This window comes from Alosa sapidissima, chromosome 4 (assembly GCF_018492685.1).
Source record: "Alosa sapidissima isolate fAloSap1 chromosome 4, fAloSap1.pri, whole genome shotgun sequence".
Classification (NCBI taxonomy): Eukaryota; Metazoa; Chordata; class Actinopteri; order Clupeiformes; family Clupeidae; genus Alosa; species Alosa sapidissima.
The window spans coordinates 8,503,515-8,528,875 of NC_055960.1; the positions used below are offsets into that span (position 1 = coordinate 8,503,515).

At 46.2% G+C, this 25,361-nt stretch overlaps 1 protein-coding gene across 4 annotated transcripts in view; it reads right to left on the reverse strand.

The window, feature by feature from the left end:
- Positions 1–7,503: 7,503 nt before the first annotated feature.
- The window catches only part of LOC121706373 (alpha-2-macroglobulin-like protein 1), a 41,337-nt gene continuing 23,479 nt past the window's right edge, over positions 7,504–25,361 (reverse strand). For all 4 annotated transcript variants that reach the window (XM_042088016.1, XM_042088013.1, XM_042088015.1 and 1 more), the window contains exons 15-37: positions 25,120–25,332; positions 24,690–24,839; positions 24,314–24,454; positions 24,129–24,216; positions 23,033–23,165; positions 22,674–22,899; positions 21,836–21,962; positions 21,570–21,691; positions 21,438–21,489; positions 21,144–21,227; positions 20,855–21,031; positions 20,077–20,152; positions 16,403–16,559; positions 10,848–10,925; positions 10,525–10,675; positions 9,629–9,819; positions 9,208–9,423; positions 8,984–9,120; positions 8,713–8,794; positions 8,081–8,149; positions 7,875–7,980; positions 7,726–7,764; positions 7,504–7,615 (exon numbers count right to left, since the gene is read on the reverse strand). In XM_042088016.1, the coding sequence (XP_041943950.1) occupies positions 7,584–7,615; positions 7,726–7,764; positions 7,875–7,980; positions 8,081–8,149; positions 8,713–8,794; positions 8,984–9,120; positions 9,208–9,423; positions 9,629–9,819; positions 10,525–10,675; positions 10,848–10,925; positions 16,403–16,559; positions 20,077–20,152; positions 20,855–21,031; positions 21,144–21,227; positions 21,438–21,489; positions 21,570–21,691; positions 21,836–21,962; positions 22,674–22,899; positions 23,033–23,165; positions 24,129–24,216; positions 24,314–24,454; positions 24,690–24,839; positions 25,120–25,332 (2,847 nt within the window). In that variant the 3' untranslated portion in view covers positions 7,504–7,583. The remainder of the gene's footprint in view (positions 7,616–7,725; positions 7,765–7,874; positions 7,981–8,080; positions 8,150–8,712; positions 8,795–8,983; positions 9,121–9,207; positions 9,424–9,628; positions 9,820–10,524; positions 10,676–10,847; positions 10,926–16,402; positions 16,560–20,076; positions 20,153–20,854; positions 21,032–21,143; positions 21,228–21,437; positions 21,490–21,569; positions 21,692–21,835; positions 21,963–22,673; positions 22,900–23,032; positions 23,166–24,128; positions 24,217–24,313; positions 24,455–24,689; positions 24,840–25,119; positions 25,333–25,361) is intronic.

Consider the following 25,361-nt stretch of genomic DNA (forward strand, 5'->3'; position numbering starts at 1 on the left):
GAAAAAGACTTCTAGAAACTAACTAGCACAACAATAAAAGTTAGATCACAAACCTTTGCTTCTAACGTGATGACCTAATGTAGGCTAGAAAGCTGTGTAGCCTGACATGAGGATGTGCTCTGGAAGACATACAAAACACTAAGTAAACAGCAAGTAATCAAACAAAACATCATTGTATGTCAATGTAATAATGGCAAGAAGACAAATTAGACTGAAGTGTAAATACCTGAGCTCTAGTGATAGCCTAATAGTGCAGGGGTATTTTTGATTTTCCCTGTTTAGACTAGAACAATACCCGTACTTAGTTGAGCATAAAATATTGTTGCTAATATTATTATTTGTGGTTTAACGCTTAGGTTTGAAGATTATAGGTTCAACAAGCTAAATCTCTGGGTAGTGTGGTCAATTTCTTATGAGTGTAGCTACACCAGGCACGTAACTGAAGCATTCCGTTCGCGTTATGTACTGCAACAATTAGCTTCCAATAGGCCTAATCAATGGAAGTAGCTACACCTGGCGTGTTAGTGGCCTGTAGGCTACGTTCGGGAAAATAGACCATTCCTCTAATGGATTTTACCAGAGCCCTTCCTATTAGGCATTCTCTGATTTTACACGTCGCGAACAGAACACTTCAGTTACGTGCCTGGTGTAGCTTCCTGTAATATAGGCTAGCCTAAGCCTAGCTCGTACCCTTTTCATGCATGCTAACGTGAAGAATATGAACATGCTATTTTGTAACAGACGTTAGGTGGAAAAGTTTGTTTGTACTTACAGCCTGTGAGCTGGTGGTCGATCGTCATGACGGTACAGAACCAGGTTTTCAGAACATCAATGCAAAACCACTTTCTAAGGCAGTGAGTGTGGTCGAAATGATTGGAACACAGAACTAATGTTGCACTACTTCGGTGGTGGTGTTCCAACGATAAATCCGAACCATTTCTTCCTCAACTCATGTTTCTAAGGCAAGGCATGCAACATTGATGTGTTATTGCCAGAAATAAAACAGGCACGATTTTTTTTCCGCCATGTTGGCAACTTGCTGTTAGCTCCTACTAGCTGCAGAGAGACAATCCCCTAGCCGCAAAATCTTCCAGTCTTCCTGTAGGCGGTCACAAGCCAAGGTGGGCGAGGCCATGAGTAGTCAGTTTCCCTTCGGCGTCATTGGGAAGGGCTCTTTCTGATTCGCTTGTTTTTCCGTGTATTTTCTTTCATTGGCTAATGCGGGCAATGGGGGTAGAAGATCATTTTCACGTGCAGCATGCATATGCAACTTGGAGTGAGCTATAGTATTTCGAAAGTAACAAGTATTAAACGGTTTCTCAGTGAATGTGACCTTGAAGGCCCACGCATAATAAGGCCTTCGCCTATCACTCCACACGCCCCTGTTGCACGTCACATTACTAGCTGATCCTGCCTTCTGGCTCCCCAAAATGCGGCATAATGTGAACAGATCAGCAGGCCTGCAAATTTTCACCTCGTTTTCAGACACATGTTGCGGCAAAAAGACGTCTCCTCTTCCCGCAAATTTAGCGTGATCTCTGTGTGAAAAGGCCTTTTGTTGAAGCATATCATACAGTGCAAATTCTTCTTGTTTTAGTGTTTAGTTAATAAGAAAGCATTGTCTCTACCTCAATATGAACTGCAAAGGATAGCCTAGGCTATAGGCACATTTTTTTTTTTTTTTGTCGGGTCGGGTCAGGTTCGGGTAGTTAATCAGTGCATATTTTTGAGGGTCGAGTGGGTGCAGATTAACTCTCCTGACAGGTCGGGTGGGTGCGGATATTAAAAAACCTTAACCGGTGCAACACTACTGTTGTGCATATTGTAATGCAGCGTTGAATGGATCAATAGCTTACATAAGGGTACCCCGCACTTTTCAAACCACACTCAAGCTTATGGTTATTGTCCCCACCACTTCTAAAAACAAACTGACGCCCTTGCCAGAGCCTGTCTACGGAGGTGGCACTAACCCTGCGTGAAATCATCATGTTTGATAGGTTGTTAATACATTCTGAAAACATTACTGTTCTGATCAAGGTCATGCAAAATAAAGCTATCGACTCAATACGATTCCTAGTCTGCTTATCATTATCTGTTATTCGTGAAAAAAAAATCTCATCTCGTCATGTTTTTAGTGTCTTCGTTGGCAGTTTCTTTCTTTTTCAAATATCTCAATAACAGCCAACAAACTCGCACAGTCAAACCAAAGTTAAGTCATGTTGAAAAGAGGCTGAACCTTGCAAACGATTTACATTTATAGACCACTGAAACCACGCATGAATCACATGTGAAAATGACCATCAGTTAGGTTGTGACTGGTTGGTTAAGAGCAAGATCTAACGCCCTCCTCCGCCCGCGTACATCGGAACTAGCTCCCGGTTAGCATTAATAATCGTTTACTACTTAAACGGCACCGACAATCAAAAAATCCAGTGGAAACTAGATGGCAGAAGTGTGTAGGCCAGGGGTGGCCAACCAGTCCAGCATGAAGAGCCAAAAAAAAAAATTCAACACAACTCAAAAGAGCCGCAAAGATATCTGACACATCACAAATTCCCCATCACTGAATGACTTATTAGCATGAGAAATGCTCCGATGTAACAACTGATAAGATGCCAATGTGACTGTCAAATGTGACCGTGTCTGCTTCTCTGACTGACGTCTATGTATCCTACCTTTACCTTGTACTTGCGAAAGTCAGTGCCTTTGGGAAATGTTCAGGTTTGAAGCTTTATGCATCAGTTAAGTCTGGTATACCAAGTACCAAACTAACGTGTTAACCAAAATAACGTGTTTATGTTAAACCAGAAGGGTTATGCTAGCCTACAAAAAAGATTAATCCTCCCTTTGAATGTCCGTGTTCCTCTTTCTATTTAGGCTACTCTTAGCATCAGGGTTTTCCTGATTGCAACAGTAGCATTACACCTGGCTAAAGAAACAAATGTTTCTGCTTCTTTATGGGCTAGACTTCTATCCATAACATGACAGTAAAATTATTTTAATTTAAATATTGCAGCCTAACTATTGCCAGTACTATCAACTTATGAAAAGTGTTTTCTGATGATACTGCAATTGTGGGGTGTATCAGGAACGGGCAGGAGGAGGAGTACAGGAGCCTGGTGGAGGACTTTGTGCAATGGTGCCAACTCAATCATCTTCAACTTAACACTTCAAAGACCAAGGAGATGGTGGTGGATTTCCGCAGGTCTAAGCCCACTCTGCTACCAGTTCACATTGATGGGGTCAATGTGGAGGTGGTTAGCACCTACAAGTATCTGGGTCTCCACCTGGACAATAAACTGGACTGGTCAGCCAACACTGATGTACTCTACAAGAAAGGGCAGAGCAGGCTGTACTTCCTGAGGAGGCTGCGGTCCTTCAATGTGTGCAGTAAGCTCCTCAGGATGTTCTACCAGTCTGTTGTTGCCAGCGTCCTCTTCTATGCAGTAGTATGCTGGGGTGGAAGCACAAGGAAGAAGGATGTGGGGCGAATTGACAGGCTGGTAAGGAAAGCTGGCTCTGTAGTGGGAGCTGAACTGGAGTGGATCACTTCACTATCTGACAAAAGGACCCTGAACAAACTGATCAACATCTTGGACAATGAGTGTCACCCACTCCACAGCACTATTGTTAAACAGAAGAGCCTGATCAGCTGGAGACTTCGCTCACTGCCTTGCACAACTGACAGACTGAGAAAGTCATTTGTCCCCAGGGCCATTGAACTGTTCAATGCCTCACTTAAGGGAAGAGGAGAGATAGACTTCTCTGCATAGTCTGTCTGCCTCTTCATCCCCTCCATGTTTGGTACCACTGTCTTTATGCCTCACTGTTTGCGTGCTATATTAGCACATTAGCACATATGCATACCCCCCCCCCCTCCATGCCACAGCCGAACTGTGGCCACACTTATACATTTTCTTAAATAGTTAAATATATAGATATATAGACTTTACTTTATTTCTGCATTGTTGCACTGTTGACTTACTCATTTGCACTATCACCATGACCACTATCACCATTGCACTACCACCATGACACTCATTCACACAGAGCACCTTAGAGCACCTTACCATACCTTACTATGCACAGAGAATCACAGGCTCAGTCCCTGCCTCAGTCATTGCAAGCGCCTCTGATTTATTAATCACCACTATGTGGATACTGTTTTTAGAATTTATTTAGATTAAGTGTTAGTATAATTTGTAATTTTGTTATTTGTATTTTAGTATATTTTTATATATTGTATTAAGTGTTAGTATAATTTGTATTTTAGTATATTTAGCATATCCTTTATCTTCTACTGTCCTTACTGCTTAGTTGTGTTTTTATATTATATACTTTAATTACTCTTCTGCTGTTAAAGAATGTGTTTGTGTTGTATGTATGCTGCTGAGACCTTGAATTTCCCCTGGGGATCAATAAAGTATCTATCTATCTGTTTTCATTTACTAGAAATATAGGCTATTTCAAAAAAAAAAAAAACTATAAATCCAAGGAGAAGTGACATCAGTTGAGCAGCCGCGAGCCGCACGAGAGGAGGCAAGGAGCCGCAGGTTGGCCACCCCTGGTGTAGGCCAATCGGCCCACCAGCTTTTTCTACTTTGTCACCTACAGAGTCTGACGGGTACGATCTTTCGAAATGCCATGTTATTTCCCATAGACATTTGACGACCGGAAGTTGGATGGATACGGAAGTTACGGAAGCGGGACTTATTCTGGAGAGGTCTATGGCAAGTGTAGTCACCACCGGCCGGGTGAATAAGGCGAAACTTCCGGTTTCTGAACTGGTTGCAGTTCCTTCTCTGGTTCCACGTGAGGGCGCTCGTCCACAAGTGCAGAATGAATGGAGGTCTATGGAGCTGTACCCCTCAAAATCCACTTTTCTCGGGATATGAAATATTTTTTTTGTTATATTTCAGGGGAGGCAAATAAAATAGGCCTACACACTGTTGACTATTATATTGTTTAAAGTCACTTAATTGTTCTAAAAAGCCTTTCAAACGTGTTAATGATGTCATTCATTAGCACAATGCTAGCGTGTTATGGGCAACAACGACCCAACCTGTAAGAAATAGAAAGGACAAGTACTTTCGACCTATAACCCATGTTGTTGTAAAAACTACAATCAAATCTGAGATTTCTCAAAGACAATCAGGTGAAGGAGACAAATTTGCTGTCTAGCTCCATAGACTCCCATTCATTTTTCACTCATGGCGATCGCCCCCAGTGGAACTCTGGTGGAACTAGATAGACAGATATATAGATAGATACTTTATTGATCCCCAAGGGGAAATTCAAGAAACCAAAATTCGGTACAATGGGACTTAATAGGGAGTGGCCAGGCTCTCCGTAGATGGGCTCTGTTTTAGCCTTAAAATTCTTTGTGAATACGGGCCCTGCTGGACTGAGAAATGAGCTTGCAGGAGTTAATTTGCCTCTGGTGCCAGACACAAAACACAGGGGCACATGGGGAGGAAAAGTCATCTCATCGCCCCCTACTGGTTGCGTTCCTACAGTTTGGCAAAATGAATGGGATTTTTGCTGTCTATGGATTTTCCATAGCTCGTTTTTTTAGAAAAAATATACAGGAACGTCACATATTACCAACCGTCATGTATGTCGACTCCAACCTCTTACGTGTAGGTCACTTAATATTCATTTCTATACAAACCAAGACAGCGGATTCCTAAAAAAACACTAGCACCTACACCATAAGTTTATCTAAATTAGCTATGTACCAAAAATTACATTTTACCGTGACTCGAAGAGCTGTAAAGTGTTGTAAGGCTGCGTACAAATCCACTTGGAGCTCCAGTGGAATTTGAATTGCGACGACGATAATTTGAGCGTATCGAGCGTATCTGTATTTCTACTCAGCGCCCCCTATAGAGCTTATACTGTATTTCTACTCAGCGCCCCCTATAGAGCGTATACTGTATTTCTTGATGATAATCCCTTTAATGGTTCCGTGTTCTTGCTCATTCTGCTGCTCTATACACTCTTCAGTCCAAATGTGGCACCCGAGGCCTTTATCCAATCACATTCAGCCCTCTGGATAAAGGCCCCAAACCAATCAATCACATTCAGCCCTCTGATTAGTTTGAGTGCCATGTGACCAACAGGCCCCACCTCTCATACCCTTTAGAATGTTCAGGGGACTTCTAGAGATGGAACTGAATAAGAATGTTGTGTCCAGCAGAGGGCCTCAGTAATGTAACTAATGTTGCTACATGAGAATGCTGTGTCCAGCGGAGGGCCTCAGTAATGTAACTAATGTTGCTACATGAGAATGCTGTGTCCAGCTGTGGGTACAGCAGCAAAGCAGTTATTGGATTTCCAACCGAGTCAACCCTGACGAGTCATGGGTGAGGGCCCCAGGATATTCTCTTACAAATAAAGATGTGAACGCACTCATGGGCTCATTAGTATAGAAGGTTAAACATAAAGATCCAGGTTAAAAGGAGTTGTACCAAGTACAATGGGAAGGAGTAGATTTGCTGTTAATGTGTTTCTTCTTAAACCTAGGTACCACAGCTAGAAGAAAATACCAATCACTGCAAACATTGCCAAGTGACGTCAAACCCACTTCTCAGCAGCGTGGCCCACTTGCCCACTTCTCTTCTCAACCACTTCTATTAAGCTCAAGTTGCAAGGCAAATTTAAAATCATAATAAAAACCACCTGTCCGTAGCAGGAGCTGCTACTGATATGTTTTGATACCATCTCAAGTCCCTGATGATCACCGCTTGTGGATATTATGGATCAGGATGCCGTGAAGCCATATATAACAATGTTCCTTGTTTCATAATATTGTTTTCAACCATATTCCTTCATAAAATGACAATGCTGAGCTCTACATCCCTGTTGAAAAAAACCAGCCTGACCAGCTAAAGGTGGTATCTATTTGTTAGATAGATACAGTAGATAGAGATAGCTAGATAGATACTTTATTGATCCTCAAGGGGAAATTCAAGACCAGTTAACCAGCTTGTTTGACCACCCTATGATGGTTGACCTGCTAGACCAACAAAACTCTTGCGAAAACATAAATTCGGCTGGTTTTCCCAGCTTATGATGGTAATTCAGCCGGTTTTGTTTGTCGTACCACCTCAAGCTGGTCATTTTAGCTGGTGTTGCTGGTCTATAGTGCTGGTTTAACTGGCCATTCCAGTTTATGTTGGTCATTCTAGCAAACCAGCATGGCCAGCTTGACAGACTGGTCACAAGCATGACCATCTTGCACCAGCTGTATCCCACAAGACAGGCTGGTCACACCAGCATGACCAACTTCCTCAGATGGTCACGCCAGCATATCCAGCTGGTGGCCCAACCAGCAAAGTCCAGCAATAGCTGGAAGAAAACCAGCAAAGACCAGCAGAAGCTGGTTTCTTGCCGTTTTTTTCAGCAGGGATGTACGGTAATACTGTTTTCATTCATATTCTTTCATAAACATATTGTCTTCAACTGACAATCCTCTGAACAGTATGAACATGAGACAAATGCTAGGATTGCAGTATTTATTACAGATATACAATCAAACACATCAGCAAGTTAAAGAGTTGAAATGTCAAAATAATTTCCACTTAATGACCTCTTCCTTCTGCTGTCCCCTGACCTGCACAAGGGGAGGACACACACACACACACACACACACACACACACACACGTTAAATAGAATATTGGGACCTGTTGTTATTCTTTAGAGGACTCAGCAGACTAACTGACCTGCACAAGGGGAGGAGTACTCAGCCTCAGCTTGGTCACCTGATTGAGAGAGAGAGATTTCATTGGTCAGGGGCTTACTAGCACTGCTGTATCCATGGCAATGTAATTATACATATATGTAATGCTGGTCTTGGTCTATGGAGTCTTACTGGTCTGGTAGTAGTCATACACCTTGACCCCTGCTGGCTTCAGGTTGGTGACTGGCAAATCCTGTTGGATGGTCAGTTCGTAGTCAACAGGTATATCCTTTCGAACCTGTTTGGAAATCAAAAGAAACACATCACATCAGATGGACAGAGCGCAAGTAGGTGCAGCATGTTTCAGTGAAAACCAGGATTCTTACAGATGGCCTTACCTCTGACAGATACACAAGGATGTGGTCATCTTTCCTGTCAACTCGGTCCACAAACATGCTGCCCTGAAGCTGTTAAAACACAGAACATTATGGATGGTGCACACACACACCAACACAGCGTCCATCAGCAACATTATGGATGGTGCACACAGCCTCCATCAGCAACATTATGGATGGTGCACACACACCAACACAGCTTCCATCAGCAACATTATGGATGGTGCACACACACACACACACACACAGCTTCCATCAGCAACATTATGGATGGTGCACACACACCAACACAGCCTCCATCAGCAACATTATGGATGGTGCACACACACACACACACGCACACCAACACAGCTTCCATCAGCAACATTATGGATGGTGCGCACACACACACACCAACACAGCCTCCATCAGCAACATTATGGATGGTGCGCGCACACACACACACACACACAGCTTCCATCAGCAACATTATGGATGGTGCACACACACACACACACACACACGCCCACCAACACAGCTTCCATCAGCAACATTATGGATGGTGCACACACACACACACACACACAAACACAGCCTCCATCAGCAACATTATGGATGGTGCACACAGAGCAACAGATGTAGGAGGGACAACTTACTTTTTCAGCGTCAGCAGTGAAGCCAGATAAGATTTTCACATCTATTATCACCATGTTCGTGCTCTGCAGTGGTCCGTTATATCTGCACAAGAAAGGAGGAATAACTATTAGAACGGATGTGTATCTGCACAAGAAAGGAGGAATAACTATTAGAACGGATGCGGTCAGACTAGTTCAGTCAAAGAGAGCAGAAGCAGGCGCTGCATGGAGCTCCATACTGTACTGTGAAGGCCTGCTGCCCACACACACACACACACACACACACACATACTGGACTGTGATGTGGAGGCTGAAGGCCTGTTGCCCATCGGCCTTGTTGCACTGTCCCTCAGTCAGAGGCTTGGCTTGAGTCTTAATGCTCAGGGTTGAATGTTTACTGGGAGTGGGGATGTTGTAGAAGAGAGCGACCTGTTGAAGAGGGCGAGAGATGTGAAGAAATGTCACGGACAGAGTATCCATCATCAATAGTTTAGAAACAAGTTCTTTTCCACTGACCCCCACAGAAGCGCATGCAGAGCCCTTCACGTCCACGCTGTACTTCCCAGGAACGTGGCGCAGCGCCCTCTCCTGGTACAGCAGTGTGTTGTGCTGGTTCACATCAAACTGGTGTGTGTCGCCCCCTGCTGACCGCACGGTCACTGTGCCGGAGCCATGTGGGCTGAAGACCTTGGTGGCATACAGAGCCAGAGCCTGCAGTGCCACCACCGTGTCCTGAGAGAACACACACCCAGCCGTCAGCACACACACACACACACACACCCAGCCGTCAGCACACACACACACACACACACACCCAGCAGTCAGCACACACACACACAGCAGTCAGCACACACACACACACACACACACACACCCAGCCGTCAGCACACACACACACACACACAAACAGCTTAGAAAGGAAAGGTGTGTGGAGCACCTGTGTGGAAGAGAAGCCTCCATACGGATTCTGCTGCTTCACCAGCCAGTTGACGATCCTGGAAGCATAGCCCAGGTCTGCAGCCGTCAGGGCGGGTTTGGTGAGAACAGCTAACAGCACATAAGCACTCGTCTCCACTGCCAGGGAATCAGCTTGCTCTGATGAGGACTGAGACCAGTGCAGGAGACTCCCTGAGAAGACATGAGCCGTAGGAGATAGACATTCAATTCAAGTTTATTTATATAGCACATTTCATATGCATACACAGACTCCAATGTGCTTTTAGAAAACATTATCAAATAGACATTAAAACACATTAATAGTAAAATAAAAAAATGGTACTAGAAATAAGAATTTCTGATAAAAGTAATAAAAATGAAAGTCGCCACACCAACTTGGAAAGACCTTCAATTTTAACCAAAAGCTGAGGCAAATAAATATGTTTTCAGTCTGTTTTTAAAAGAGTTCACTGATTGGGAAGATTTCAGTTCAGAAGGTAGGGAGTTCCAGAGAGTAGGGGCATAGTGACTAAAAGCACCATGAGCGGAACTAGTATTTATTCTCGGGATTCTCGGGGAGACCTTTGCTTGAGGACCGTAGGCATCTGGCTGGAGTATATGCAGTGATCATATCAGAGATATATGATGGGGCTAAGCCATTCAATGATTTAAAAACAATAAGAAGTATTTTAAAATCAATTCTTTGTTTTACTGGGAGCCAGTGTAGTGATTTTAGTACTGGCGATATGTGATCATATCTTCTCGTTGAAGACATGAGCCGTATGAGATAAACATGAGCCGTATGAGATAAAGACATGAGCCGTAGGAGATAAAGGCAGCAGATGCACGTGTTTGCTCATCTATGTCGGTTCTGGCACACTGCACAACGTGTCCTACCAGCAGAGGTCGCTACGCTGTCCAAGTGTTTCAGCAGCTCAGCTCGGAGGTCTGCTTCCCCAGCGAGGCTGAAGGTGTAGGCCAGCAGAGCGGTGGTGTAGGTGTTGGAGCGGTCACTGGCGGAGGACTTCAGGAACCTCATGGTTTCTTGCTGAAGTAATAAAAATAGATTATTTTTTAAACATTCTGGTCAAAGGTTATATTTCTCATGAGCGGTACAAAAGGGGTATGACTTTCTAGTCATGTTCAGACAGCTATGGAAAAGATAAAGCATCTCAATGAAACCTTTGATAGAGGAGATGGTTTGAGACAGATTTACCTACCGTAACAGTGCTCATATTCAGCTCAAGCATTGATGCAGCGATGTAAGCTGTTATTGTTACATCATCGCTTACACCCCCCTATAAAACAATGAAAAACTCTCATCAACACTGAAAACGATGGTTACGTATGTAACCGCGGTTCTATGAATTTTGGATTTCCATCACATGCACGTGCAGGTCGAGTGTTTATCAACAAAGTCACTCGTGACATGGGGTGACGCATGACCCCCGTCCCGGTACTTAAGGTGCGCTCACCCCGGAAGTGACCTCTTGGCAATCTTCTCGTTCGCCTTCCGAGTGACTGCCAAGCTCTGGCGGTCATCCGAAATTCATAGAACCGCGGTTACATACGTAACAATTATTCTATTTCATTTCTACTGACCGCCAGAGGCGGTGCTTTCAGCACCTGGATGACAAATTCCAACAGGGTCACGAGGAAGATCTACATACCCTTTTAATGGCTTGAGAGGGTGGCTGTGGCTATTGACCCTATAAAACCTTGCAAATGTGCAAGTCGATGCCCATGAGGCCGCCATGCATATGTCGGAAAGTGGGACTCCGCGTAGTACTGACCATGACCCAGCTACACTCAGAGTTGAGTGACCACGAACGCGAGGTGGAACCGGTAAGCCACTATCAGAGTAGGCATAGCTGATGGCCTCCACGATCCACTTGGATAGCCGTTGCTTGGACAAAGCCAGGCCCCGCGCATGTCCAGTGTGGCAGATGAATAATGAATGTGACTGCTGGAGGGCAGCGGTCTGTTCGATATAGGCTTTCAATACTCGGACTGGGCATAGAAGAATGTCACCTTGCCCCGGTTCCTCTCCCTGGGCTGGGGGCTCGAATGCTCCCAGACTGAGCGGCTGGTTAGCATACGTTGCAGAGAAGGTTTTAGGTAAAAATGCCGGGTTCGGCCACAGGGTCACCCCTGTGCCATCGGAAGTCCATTGTAGGCACTCCCGGCTGACAGACAGCGCGTGTAGCTCTCCTACTCTCTTCGCCAATGACATGGCTAGGAGAAAAGCAGTCTTCAAAGACAACCATTTTAATCCCGACCTCCCCAGAGGTTCAAAAGGGTGCCGACACAGTGCATTCAGCACCAGCGGCAAGTCCCAGGAAGGTATCATCCTTCTTTGAGGGGGCCTCAGTCGCTGAGCACCCTTGAGAAAACGGGTCACCAGACTATGGGATCCCACTGTAACTCCCTCTACCTTGTTATGCCTAGCTGATATTGCAGCTACATACACCTTGATAGTGGATGCCGCCAGTCCGTCATCAAACCGCGATTGTAGAAAACTGAGGATAGCTCCTGTCCATGTTCTTGGCACCATTGTATAAAAAGCTTCCACCTATTAGCGTAAAGCGCATTAGTGGAAGGTGCCCGTGAGTTGTGGATAGTCTGTACCACTGCAGGGTCACATGCCCCTAGCAGTGGTTCAGGCCCTTCAGAGGCCACACCCAAAGTTGCAATCGTGCTGGGTTCGGATGCCAGATCCGGCCACCCAGCTGAGAGAGGAGGTCTATGCGCACAGGGAGACGCCAAGGCTGTCCGTCCAGTAGGCTGCATAGCACCGGGAACCAGACTCTCCCTGGCCACCTGGGGGCTACAAGCAGCACTTGGTGGCCCTCCCAGAGAATCCTCTCTAGAGTGGGTAGTATGAGCGGGAGTGGGGGGAATGCATATAGGAGCTGCTGGGGCCACCCATGCGGCAGCGCATCCTGGCCCAAGGGGCTTGTTGACTCCCTGAGTGAGAACCAGAGGGGGCAGTGTGTTGTGGCTTGAGAGGCGAAAAGATCCACCTCCGCTCTGCCATATTGGTGCCAGATGGCGTGCACCACTTCTAGGTTCAGCCTCCATTCCCCTGGATCGGGGTGTTGCCTGGACAAGAAGTCCACTGTGACATTCCGTGTGCCTGGGATGTGCATTGCCCTCAGGCTCAATAGCCGAGGGTAGGCCCATGAGAGTAGCTGCTGAATCAGCCTCAGGGATGCTAGAGACCTTGTGCTCCCCTGGTGGTTGATATGGTAAACCACTGACATGTTGTCTGTCCTTATAAGGACATGTCTCCCTGCTAAGACTGGCAGGAAATGCTCGAGAGCAAGAGCGACTGCCTGTAGCTCCAACAAATTTATGTTTTGTTCCCTCTGTCAAGGGTCCCATGTGCCTTGGGCAGTTCTGCACTGCCAAACAGCCCCCCATCCGGCCAGGGATGCGTCGGTCTCTACCACTTCTCTGCGAGAAGGTATGATCCCTAAACGAACCCCGGCAGTCAGGAACGAATGCTTCTTCCATGGCTGTAACCCTTTTAGGCAACTGGTGGTAACGGTCACCAGTCTGTGCCTGTGGTGCTTTGGATGAAACCCTAGCCTGTTCATCCATATTTGGAGAGGCCTCAAAGAAAAGAAGGCCCAGGGGGACTACGGAAGAAGCTGCTGTAAGCATGCCCAACAGCGCCTGGAAGGACCTGAGCGTCAGAGCTCAGCCTCTCCTGAATCACACTATGCAGAGGAGAATCTCGCCTACCCTCCTCTGAGATGGGGTTGCCCTCATTGTCTGCGAGTCCAGTTTCGATTCCAATGAACACCGTCTGCTGGCTGGGGATTAGGGAGCTCTTCCCGAAATTCACAGTTAGCCCTAGCCTGGTGACATGAGCGACTAGCAGGGCTGAGTCCCTTAATGCCTCTGGCTTCTCTGTTCCCAGACAAGGGCAATCATTTAGGTAAAGAAGGATGCGCATACCTCTGCCTTGAAGCGGAGCCAGGGCTGCCGCAGCAAATCTTGTTAAGGTCCGGGGGGCCAGAGAGATTCCGATGGCAGGACCCGGAACTGGTAAGACCTCCCCTCGAAAGCGAAGCGGAGGAATTGCCTGTGGTGAAGTGCAGTTGGAATATGAAAATATGCATCTTTCAGGTCTATGGTTGTAAACCAGACGTCTTGCTTGACGCTTTGTAATACCTCTGCTGTGTGAAGCATATGGAATTTGAATACCTTTAGATGGCTGTTCAACAGCCTTAGATCCAGTATGGGGCGAAGTCCACCCCCCTTCTTTGGAATTAAAAAATATGTGTATAGAACCCACAGTCTTGTGATGGTGACCCTAGTTGCTGGAGGGCCCCCTTTTCCAGGAGGGCCCGAACCTCCTGGCGTAGGGCCAGAGCCTTGCCCTGGTCCTTCAGTCATTTTGACCCCTTGAAACCTCGGCGGTCGGTGCTTGAACTGGATGGTGTACCCTTTTGACAGGGTTGACACTACCCCAGGGGTCTGCTGTATTCACTTCCCAGTAATTGAGCTGTTCTCTGGTGAAACGTCCGACCGCCGGCCTGTAGACGTCACTGTCTACCTCCTCGCCCCCTCCTATTCCGAAAGGGGCAATATTCAGGCGTGCGCCGTTCCCTGTGAGGGTTGGTTCTCAGCAGGCCGGCGAAACCGCTCTGGCCTTGTTGACCCCTGTGCAAAGGTCCGCCTTATTGGCTGAAGAGTATCACCCGCCGTAGCGGGCCTCTGTCCCCGAACGGATACACGGCGCAGGCTAGCAAACTGCTGCCTGGTTTGCGTTACCTGTAGGCTGCGTTCGAGCGTTTGCTGTGCGGCAGGCCCAAAGAGTTGTCCAGGAACCACCGTGAGACAACAAAGGGCTTTCCTGCAGGGCTCAGACAATGGTGACTGAGCCAGCCATATCTGTCGCCGTGTCAGGGTCAGGGACGACATTAGTCTCCCCAGTTCCCTTGTCATGTACCCAAATGCTTTCAGTGAGGCCTCACTCAGCACTTCTGCCGACTGGTCTGCTCCAGAGGACTGGAGGGTCTGTGACAGGGACAGTATAAGGTGCGACATTGAGTTGCCTATGCGCGCAACCCGCGCCGGTGAGTCATAGCTCTTCCCAATAAGCTCGTCAGTCAGGCGACACTGTGGCCGGGGACAACGTGCATCTGGCCTTAATGCCTCATCAGGTGAAAGGATAAGGGCGGCAAGTGCCGGCCCTATAAACGGCATGCGGTCCAGCCCATGACTGGCTGCATCCTGCATACTAGCCAGGGTTCTGCAGTCGCTGGGGAGATGGGAGAAACGTCTGGGGTCAGCCCAGCATCTCTGTAACTCCTCAATGAAAGGAGCTGAAGGAGGCACGCTAAAAGATGCAGTAGAAGGGGCCTACCTGCGCTGGTGCTGCATCTAAGCCCAGGCGTGCCAGCGCTATCTTCACAGCGGGTTTGATCGCTGATGTGTGGCTAGCAACTGAGCCCTTCTGTGAGCTGTGTCCAGAAGCATCCTGGGTGTACGAGCCATAAGACTCTACATCTCCCAGATCATCCGCCCACTCATCAACCGTCGATGTGCTCTCTATCAGAGCCTCGGAGAGCCCATCCTCCTCTCGGGCACCCCCAGCTGGGGACAGCACAGGGGGCTGCTCTGATGAAGACCTTGAAGCGGCTGCTGCGTGATCGCCAGCAGGCTGTGCTCCCCTTGTAGATTAAGGAGCATCGCTTTAATCTGAGTGAACTCCGAAGCCATGTCTTCTACCTTCTGGTTTAAAGGATCTGGCGTAGGGAGTTTAAGCCTCCTCTTAGCAGAGGCCTCCCGTGTGTCTGCTCTGCGTTTCTGCTTTTGGGGATCCCATGCGGCTCCTTGCAGGGGGTGGTTGGGAGTTTAACCCCCATTCTAGTTGGGCTAGCCTAGCAGTCCTTGCAGCTACGCTCAGGCAACTGCAATTCATGCAAGCCTGGTCTGTCAAACCCTGCCTTAAGTGTTCCATGCCCAGACAGCTTGGACACTTATCGTGGCCATCCTCCAGTTCATCAGGGAGGCTAATCAAACGCAACAAATCAGGGAGGCTATCAAACGCAGTAGGCTAAACAAATATGCGCAAATAAGGAGCGAACACGCGCTCACCTCGCCACCTTAGTTTAGAAATAAGAAACAGAAGAGAGCGTTTGAAAACGCGAACAAACAATCTCATAAACGTGAAATTAGCACTTCCAATACAAAAGCGGAATTCGCTTGAATTCTAACTCACTTAGGAAGATGTTGCGGAAAACACAAGATCCGTCATTAACTCAAGAAGCCCGCGAGACCGCGAAAGCATTTCAATAAACAAAAATGTATTTAAGGCACCCTGAATCGCTAGAAGGCGAAAAAACACCCAAACGATTCCACATAGGCCTAGTTGCCACAGTAGAGCGAGCTCACTCGTAACGGTATTAATAAAGAAAAGTGTACTTACCGATCATAATAGAAAGTCACGTAGACAAATCGCAGTCTTATAAGAGGGCGAGAAAATCGCAGCTCCAACTGTACGGTTTGAAAAGATTCCAGCGTTCGTCCACGAAAATATGCCAACACTCTAAACAACCTGCTTCCACACGAGAAGATTTCAAGAGGTCACTTCCGGGGTGAGCACACCTTAAGTACCAGGACGGGGTCATGCGTCACCCCATGTCACGAGTGACTTTGTTGATATAAACACTCGACCTGCACGTGCATGTGATTGAAATCCAGGTGCTGAAAGCAGTAGAAATGAAATAGAATTCAGCATCCAGTATCATACAGGTCAGACCTTCATTCTGTTGTTGAAGAGTTTCCCCTGCATATTGAAAACACCATCTGGTCGAAGGTTTCCTCCAAGCCAAGTGCTCGCATCCGTTATAACTTTTGGATCAATGTAGACAAAGGACTTTGCTTTTCCAAACGACCTCAACACAAATGCAGTGAGCCTGGGAGAAGAGATGGACACAACGCTGAGTTTGCTTCTGTCCAGAGGTAAGAGCTGTGGTCTAAGGTTAGGAGCATTGTATGCAAGTCATTTTCATTTCTATAGCACATTACATTCCAAAGTGCTTCACAGTTAAAAAAGACAGAGTTTAAAAGATGATTCAAGCATCAACTACAGCCGACACCTCCAGACAAAAACCAAAACGAGAGAAACAGACATATAAATATACAGACAAAATACAAGTGGCATCAAATCCATAGTTCCACAGGCTCAGTGGCTGTTAAAAGCAAGTCTGAAGAGATGGTTTTTTTTAAAAAAATTTTTAGATATTATATAATAAATTTTTTTAAAATATATTTTTGGTCTTTTTATGCGTTTAATGATAGGACGGTGGAGAGTGACAGGAAGTGAATGGGAGAGAGAGTCGGGGTGGGATCCGGAAAGGACCACGAGGCGGGAATCGGACCCGGGCCGCCGCCGTACGGTGCAGGTGCCCCAGCTGGGGCTGAAGAGATGGGTTTTTAGTAGAGATTTAAAAACAGTCACAGGTGATGCCGATTAGAGTTCCGGTGGTAAGCTGTTCCAGAGGCGTTGCATGGATACTGAAAGCACTAATCTAATATTACTATTACTAATATAATACTAAGCAATTTAAAGCAATTCTAAGCAATATTACTATTACTAATATAATACTAAGCAATAATCTACAAGCCAAATTGTCACCTTAGAAAACGTAAATCCCAAAGATCTAAGAGCAACGGCAATGTCACTCATAGAACATTTATTGTAAAAGATAATGCAACACCGACAGTGCAACAAGGAACAAGCTTGGTAATGTCAATACACATAAACCTAAAACTAAAAGGATCAGTGGGATTAATTGCCTAAATAACACAGGTTTAGCATCCAAGTTATACTTCAGCCTTAGGCTACTTGATATGAAGCATATTCAAATTGCTCACGTTTTTGCTCTCCGTAACACTCATGTTTCCGCAAAATTCCACACCATCTTAAATTCCAAAATCAATGTTTACTCACTGGAACCACCACATGGATGTTCTTGCTCTACATTATTAGTATCTAGTTGTTTTGTAGGAATAGTACGCTTGTACAGTAGGCCCTAGGCTATGACATTCAGTTTCCTTTCTAAAATATTTAGCAACTCCATCCCTAACGAACTTACTATGGCCAATATCTTTGAAATGTAACGGTCTTGGTTTCATTCCGAAGACATGAAATCTAGGGATGTCCCGATCCGATATTTGGATCGGATCGGCCGCCGATATTAGCAAAAAATATGGGATCGGCCCGATCCGGACTCCCGATACAGTTTGTTTTCAAAACTCCGGTCCGTGTTTTCCAGCGCACCGATGTAGGTAATCCATTCCAGTTTTTCAGCTTTTCCCCCCAAATCCGGTCCGCGTTTTTCAGCACACCTAGCGACCTGTCCAGCATCCCACTTGTCTGTGCATGTCCAACTAAGAATTTAAAGTTATCGAGCAAACATTTCATGTCAGTTGAATTAATATAGCCTAAATGTTAACCGCGACCGCGAGTGTCCGCGAGACCCTCTTACTATTAAGGCTCTTATGCATGTTGCTGCTGACAACATTCGTTAGACAGGCAAAGCTATCTCCGCGATTTAAGATTGTTGTGTAATGTATAGGCACAGCACGCACTTTAATTTTCCTATTAAAGTCTAACAAACGCATTTCATTTCAAAAAGCAACCTGGTCAATCGCTAACAACTAAGTGCACCTAGGCCTACAACTCTACACATCCAAAAGGGCAGAAGCTTCCAGTAGGCCATCATAACTTTTTTTACCGTTTAGTCTGTGCATCAGCGCAGCCTACGACGATGTGAATTAGTGGCAGCTGTTGTCGCGGTAAACTTAAGCTCCTGTCTCTAAATAGTGTAGATAGGCCTACTTGCTATGTTGCTTGATTTTCTGTAATAAAAAATGTAGCCTAGGTTACTTCAGCAAACACAGACCAGTTGTGGCATCAGTTTCGCTTTTAAAACGCAACAGTGAGAGGCTTTTTAGCGCAGTCTCACTTATCATTGATGAGCACAGGAGCAGGCTGACACCTGAGCATGTTGAAATGATCACCTTTGTGAAGAAGAATCTCCCCATCATGCTCAGACTGCAGCCAGGGCAAACAGTAGAAATTGGAGTATGGAGATGGAGCAGTAAAGTGTGGAGGAGATAGCAATACTGTAGAAGGCGTGACAGTTATTTGGGTTGTTATAGCCAATGCAGTGTGTGTGGTAATTTGACTATTTTCTACTCAGGTTTTGTGTGTGTTGCTTTTATATGTAATTTTATATTGTTTACAATATTGTTTACACTGATGGCTTTTTTAAGCCTTGGTTTACACTCTTGAGCAGAGCACTGATGCCAATTCAGTTTGTGTGGTTAATTGACTATTTATTATTTTGTATTTATTTAACCCTGTTAAGAATAAACAGGTCAGCTTCTCATTACCAACCACTGTGGATTATTCAAACTAACCTAATTAAGTTGGCTAGTTGTTCTTAAGAGTAAAACCCTTTTCAACATGAGCATAACAACAAAATAAGTAAATATCTTTAATCTTTAATACATGCTTGGATCGGCCGGTATCGATATCGGCCGATGCTAAAAGCTACAATATTGGTATCGGATCGGAAGTGCAAAAAGCTGGATCGGCACATCCCTAATGAAATCTGGGTGAATTTGGGCCTCAGACTCTTGGTGTGAGCGGAATCGGAGCGGAACAGAGGGGCTGCTCCGGCCTCCAAATTAAAAAGCGCTCCAACAAAACTCCATCCGCTGCGCTCCTTGCTTTGGCTCGGCAGCTCTGCGTGGGATGCAGATCCTAGTGGTCGTTATTGAGTGGAAAAGTTCAGCATGTTTGTGACATAACCGGGAGCACGCTCATTTAGTGATTTAAAAACAGTCAATGCCACTTTATACTGGATTGTAAATTTAACAGGAAGCCAGTGCAGTACTGGAGTGATGTGTTCCCGTTTCCTTGTCCTGGTAAGCAGTCTAGCGGTTGCGTTTTGTACCAACTCTTGCAAGAGATGATTCATCAACTCCAGTATAAAGGGCAATACAATAATTACAAGGCGATTACAATACTGTCAATCTTAAAAGTGGCGCTTCGGTCCTAATTATGCTTTTAAATGAAAGTTTGACTCGGGTACATTCACAAGACGACCCTAGGTTGCATTTTGGTGAGTTACGCTTTAATGCAGAAACACAATTAGCTTTAAAGCACCTGTTCAGTGCAGAGATCGGGGAGAGGATGCATTTGAGGCCGTAGAGGGGGAGGACCTCCTTGAGTGGCACTGTGATGTTTTAGTAGCCATGTGTTGAATCATGGGAAACGGCGCATTAAACGTTACCGATTTGTGGTCAGAGAATGCAGTATCTATTACATCAACCATGTCCAGATTAAAAGCATGTGATAGAACAACATCAAGAGTCTTGTGGTCTACAGGTGTCTTACTTTGTGAACCAGGATGGACTCACCATGTGTTTCCATCTCCTGTTCCAAACGTGCTGTATGCTCCATTAGGATGCTTATAGTTCAGCTGCCTCTGGTATCCTGTTGATTAGAACCATATTACTCATTATTATGTTCCAAATCACCAGCCACTGTATTAGGCACATGTGTTCAACTGCTCATTAACAGATATCTATTCAGCCCATCACATGGCAGCAACTCAATGCATTTAGGCATGTAGACGTGATCGAGAGCACTGCTAAAGATCAGGGGCGTGTCCAGGGGTGTGGCCACAGGGAGGCACTGCTTCAAAAGAATGAAGTTGGCTTTAATAATATCAAATCAATAAAATAATCAATTATCAACAAATTTGATATAGAGGTAAACAGTGAAGAATACGAAATGTGACACATGGTCATAATATATTTCTAGAGAGCTTTGTCTTCTGTCATACTTTGGATGTTGTAGGTATTGTTGTACCATGTAGTGTGTGTGTGTGTGTGTGTGTGTGTGTGTGTCCATACTTTTGACTGGTAGATATAAGTATGTATACTCTTTTGATCCCGTGAGGTAGTGGTAGTGTATGCTATAAAGAATTAAGGCAATTCTGAAGGCAAAAGGGGTTCAACCCGGTGCTACAAAGGTAAATGGGAAATAGTCATTAGTCATGCCTACCACACAGAACTCAAAAGTTAGAGGTGCCATCTTGTTCAGGGGTTTACTATCCAGGATGGATACATAATAATGAACATAGACATGTGCCCTCTACTGCCCTCTACTGTCAAAAGGAAGAGAACATCTCACCGCTTTTGAGGAAGTTGGTGGCCTTCTCCTTAATGTCTGCAGTGAGCTGGCCAGTGTTCTGCAGGTACTGCAGAATGTAGATATTTGGGGAGAGGACGGCCATATTTTGCTCCCCACAACCATAAGGCATCTGCAGGAGGCTGTCGATGTTCTTCAGAGCACGACCTAAGATGTCTCCTGCAGGAGGCATGGAGTGTTGGACAAACATGGTTAGGGTTTCAGCAGTCAGTCAGCCAATGTAAGGCTCTGCTGTGCATATGAAGCGTGTGTTGTATGTGACTGTTGGTACCTAGCACAGACACAGAGGCTCTGGCTGATCCCTTAACTACATCCCCTGGGAGTGTCAGCTCCACCTCCTCCGTCAGGGCGCCCCCTGTGGACACAACATGGAACTGAGTTGGGGGCCAAGCAGGCCAATGGCCAGTGGTCTAATATGAATAAAGGTCTGGGCAAAATACATGGACATAACAGTGCATGCAAGAATAGCATCAGGTTCCTTTTAACACAAGAATCTATTAATACATTCCATAGAGTATGCATAAGGACAACACGTGAACTATAGACACAGAAGATTGGAGCTCACCCTTTGGACATAAGAGCCAGCTGAAACTTCTTGCCTTCTCGGTTCCTTCCGCCTTACAAAAGAGAAGTTACAGATGTTAGAAGTGTGATTTTAGCTCTAGAGGTTCTTGTGCAGGACTACTGGCATGCCTACCTTGACCTTGAGGGAGCGAGTGACTGCGTCTACGCGGCCTCTCTCTGGGACGGTCACCACTTCATTGCCACACAGAGTCCGAGACGGCTCAGCGGCCGCACTCACAGTCACGCTCATCTCTCCTGCAGGCAAGTTTCCCCAGGTCAGCTTCAGCAGTGTCCACTACTACAGTGTCTCTACGCTCTCAGCATTACTCACAGAGTACAGAGGGTCCCAGTGTCTAATAAAGTTACCCACTTTCCTTTAACTCTCTCAGCGTTACTCACCGAGTACAGAGGGCACTAGCGTCCATTTGAAGGTTTTTCTCCCATCTGCACACAGACAGGAGGAGTACTGGCCATCAGAGGAGGGGGTCAGAGTGAAGTCTGATGAAGGGGTTGGAGTCACTGTGACCTACCAGAGAGGGACTCGTTTAACACACACACACACGAGATGCAACGGTACACAGTATTTTACAGAGCCATACATACACACATATACCGTGTGTGTGTGTGTGTGTATATATGTGTGTGTATATATACACACACACACACACACACACACAAAAATAAAGAGTTCAGACGACTCAAATCATGGGCACCATGTTTCATACCAACGTCGGATGATTCTACAATGTAACCCTGTGGGGCGAATACAGTATGTTGAAATAAAAAGCTAGAGAGGGAATCGAGTTTCACACACACACACTCACACACACACACACACACACACACACACACACACACACACACACACACAAAAATAAAGAGTTCAGACGACTCAAATCATGGGCACCATGTTTCATACCAACGTCGGATGATTCTACAATGTAACCCTGTGGGGCGAATACAGTATGTTGAAATAAAAAGCTAGAGAGGGAATCGAGTTTCACACACACACACACTCACACACACACAGCTAATTAAGTAATTCAATCAGAACACACTTTGGCTACCAGAAAGTTCAAAGTCCTTATGCTCAGAGCATGATCTGTTGCTATACCATGATGCACTTGGGCAGGTAGTTGAAAAATGTTGCAATATCATGATGCACTTGGGCAGGTAGTTGAAAACTGTTGCAATACCATGATGCACTGGGGCAGGTAGTTGAAAACTGTTGTAATACCATGATGCACTTGGGCAGGTAGTTGAAAACTGTTGCTTTGAGCTCAAAGGTCTCTCCACGGATGATGGAGTAGGGCAGGGAGAGCTCGAGGAAGAAGGGCTGGAACACTGTGAGCTGAACTGGTGGGGCCAGACCGAAGCCCTGGGGGGACAGGCAGAACGCCTCCATCTCCCAGGTGGTGATGGTGTCAGGGACAGTGAGAGGGACTTGTGTTTCTCCAGACCCCCTGTGAAGAGCAACGTTAGAGCAACGTTAGAGCAACGTTAGAGCAACGGTGATGGGGCTGGATATGGGGAGCTGGTTATGGGGCTGGAGACTAGTGCTGGAAACAGGATCCCTGATTCTACATGGCCACTTACCCGACCTCTGCCAGGTCCCAGATCCACGTCTCAGGGAAGATTGTACGAACAGTCACACCAACACTTTCCGGCACTGGAGCATCTGGTGCAGCATTTCCAGCAACTCCAAAGGCCACCTTGCGATACGGATACCCTATCAAGCAGAAACAAACTCGTACAACATGTGCAGTATGCAGTATGCAGTACCTGCCCTCTCTGCTCCCCCCCCCCAGTCTCTCCCCCTCCCCCCCCACGTCAGGGCACCGGTGCACATCACGATTAACCCCCCATGTCAGCAGCAGAGGCTTGAGGTGATAGTCTGCCTGCATCTGTGGACATGAAAGGTAGAGTGCCCATACCTACTGACGCTGACCAAATCCTTTACATGTTGTTTAATGACAGACAGACACACAGACAGCATTAAGGTATTAAAATGGGGTTCACAGATTTAGAAAATGTCCCTCGACATTGGAAACTTTAAATGTCCCTCGAATGTCCCTTGTTAAATGGTGAATTTGTGTTTGCGCCTAAACAATTACTGCTGACATAAAGGTAAGAATTTCGTAAGAGATCTGATCCCATTGATATTGAAGGCAGTGAATGTGCCATATCTCTCTCTGACGCTACGCTGATCTGAAGGCAGTGAATGTGCCATATCTCTCTGTGATGCTACGCTGATCTGAAGGCAGTGAATGTGCCATCTCTCTGTGATGCTACGCTGATCTGAAGGCAGTGAATGTGCCATATCTCTCTCTCTGTGACGCTACGCTGATCTGAAGGCAGTGAATGTGCCATATCTCTCTCTCTGTGACGCTACGCGATCTGGAAATAAGGTGCTACTACTGCCATCCACAGCAAACTGCTCTCTGCTTTAGACTGGTAGGTATAACATCTTCTGCTTTACAAATGGCTTGGAGGCCTTCGGAGAGGCTTGGGAGCCATTGTTATTGCTATGGCGATGGCATTGACACAGGACTGTAGTGTTAATTAGAGCAATCAGAGGCCTTGGTCAATGGTCAGGTCTACAAACACCAAGTAAATTGAGCCTCATTGTTAAATTAGGTTACAGTGTCTCAATTCAAGGTCTACAGTGTGTTTCATGTTTAAGTGCTCTTACCGAATCCCTTGTGGTACGTCTCCCCCCGGTACAGTAAGCAGTCTGGTGTCCGCAAAACCAGGTTAGTTACAGCCTTCAGCCCCAACCTCTAAAACAGACACAGATGCAGATAGACTCCTCCTTCACAGATATTATGGACATTAGGATATGGACTTATTCTGTGTTCAAGTGCTTATTTTTCAGACCTGGAAAGCTGCAAAGGCATCAGTTGCAGAGAGTCCCGGAGGATAGTACAAAGATCGCCGCGGTCTCACTTTCAGACACTCTACTGGATCTTCAACTTCATAATCCACAAATGAGTCCATCGGCGGGAACAGATCAAAAACCTAGAGGGGAAGAGGAACGCATCATCACCCCCCTCCTCCCCATCACCCCCCCCCTCTTCAGGAATCATCACCACCCCCCCCCCCCCCCCCTCCCTCTCTCCAGGCATCACCCCCCCCCCCCCCTCCTCCTCCTCCTCCTCCTCCTCTCTTCAGGCAGTAATGGGCAGTAATACATATGAGCGTCAGAGGCCCAGTCCCCTCTGGGTCAGATCTATGTCGTCATGGTGCTGGTAACCTTGTCAGCGTTCAGGCGTTTCCCAGGTTCCAGGATGAAGATGCTCTGATCCACAGCGCTGAGGCCGCAGAGAGAGCCAGGCTGGGCGGACAGCTGCAGGGAGCTCTTCTCTCCAGGAACCGCTTTAGGGGGGAAGAACTGCACCGACACCTGTGTACACAACAGCATATTATCAACCAATCACAGAGCAGCAGAGGAGGACAAAGACAACTTTCCACTACCTTGATCTAGCGTGCTACCATGACATGCTCTACTGTGCTACCATGACAACAACATGCTGTAGTGTGCTCCCATTACACCATTGCACTGTAGTGTGCTACCATGACAACATGCTGTAGTGTGTTCCATGACAACCATCATGCTGTAGTGCACTACCATGACAACATGCTGTAGTGTGCTACCATGACAATATCATGCTGTAGTGTGGTACCTTGTTTATGAAGCACTTCTCCGTTGAGAAGGTTTTGCTGTCAGCCAGAACCGTCTCACTGGGTAAGACACAGTAGGCCAGGACCTGCACTGAGGGGGCCATCTCAGCACTGACGGACAACTGGAAGGAAACCTCACCCAGAGTTACTGGTGGAGAACCCTTCACTGAAGCTTCAGCAAAACCATGATGAACAATCTGTCCTCTTGATAAAACCTGCAACAAACAAGGAAACCTAATGACAA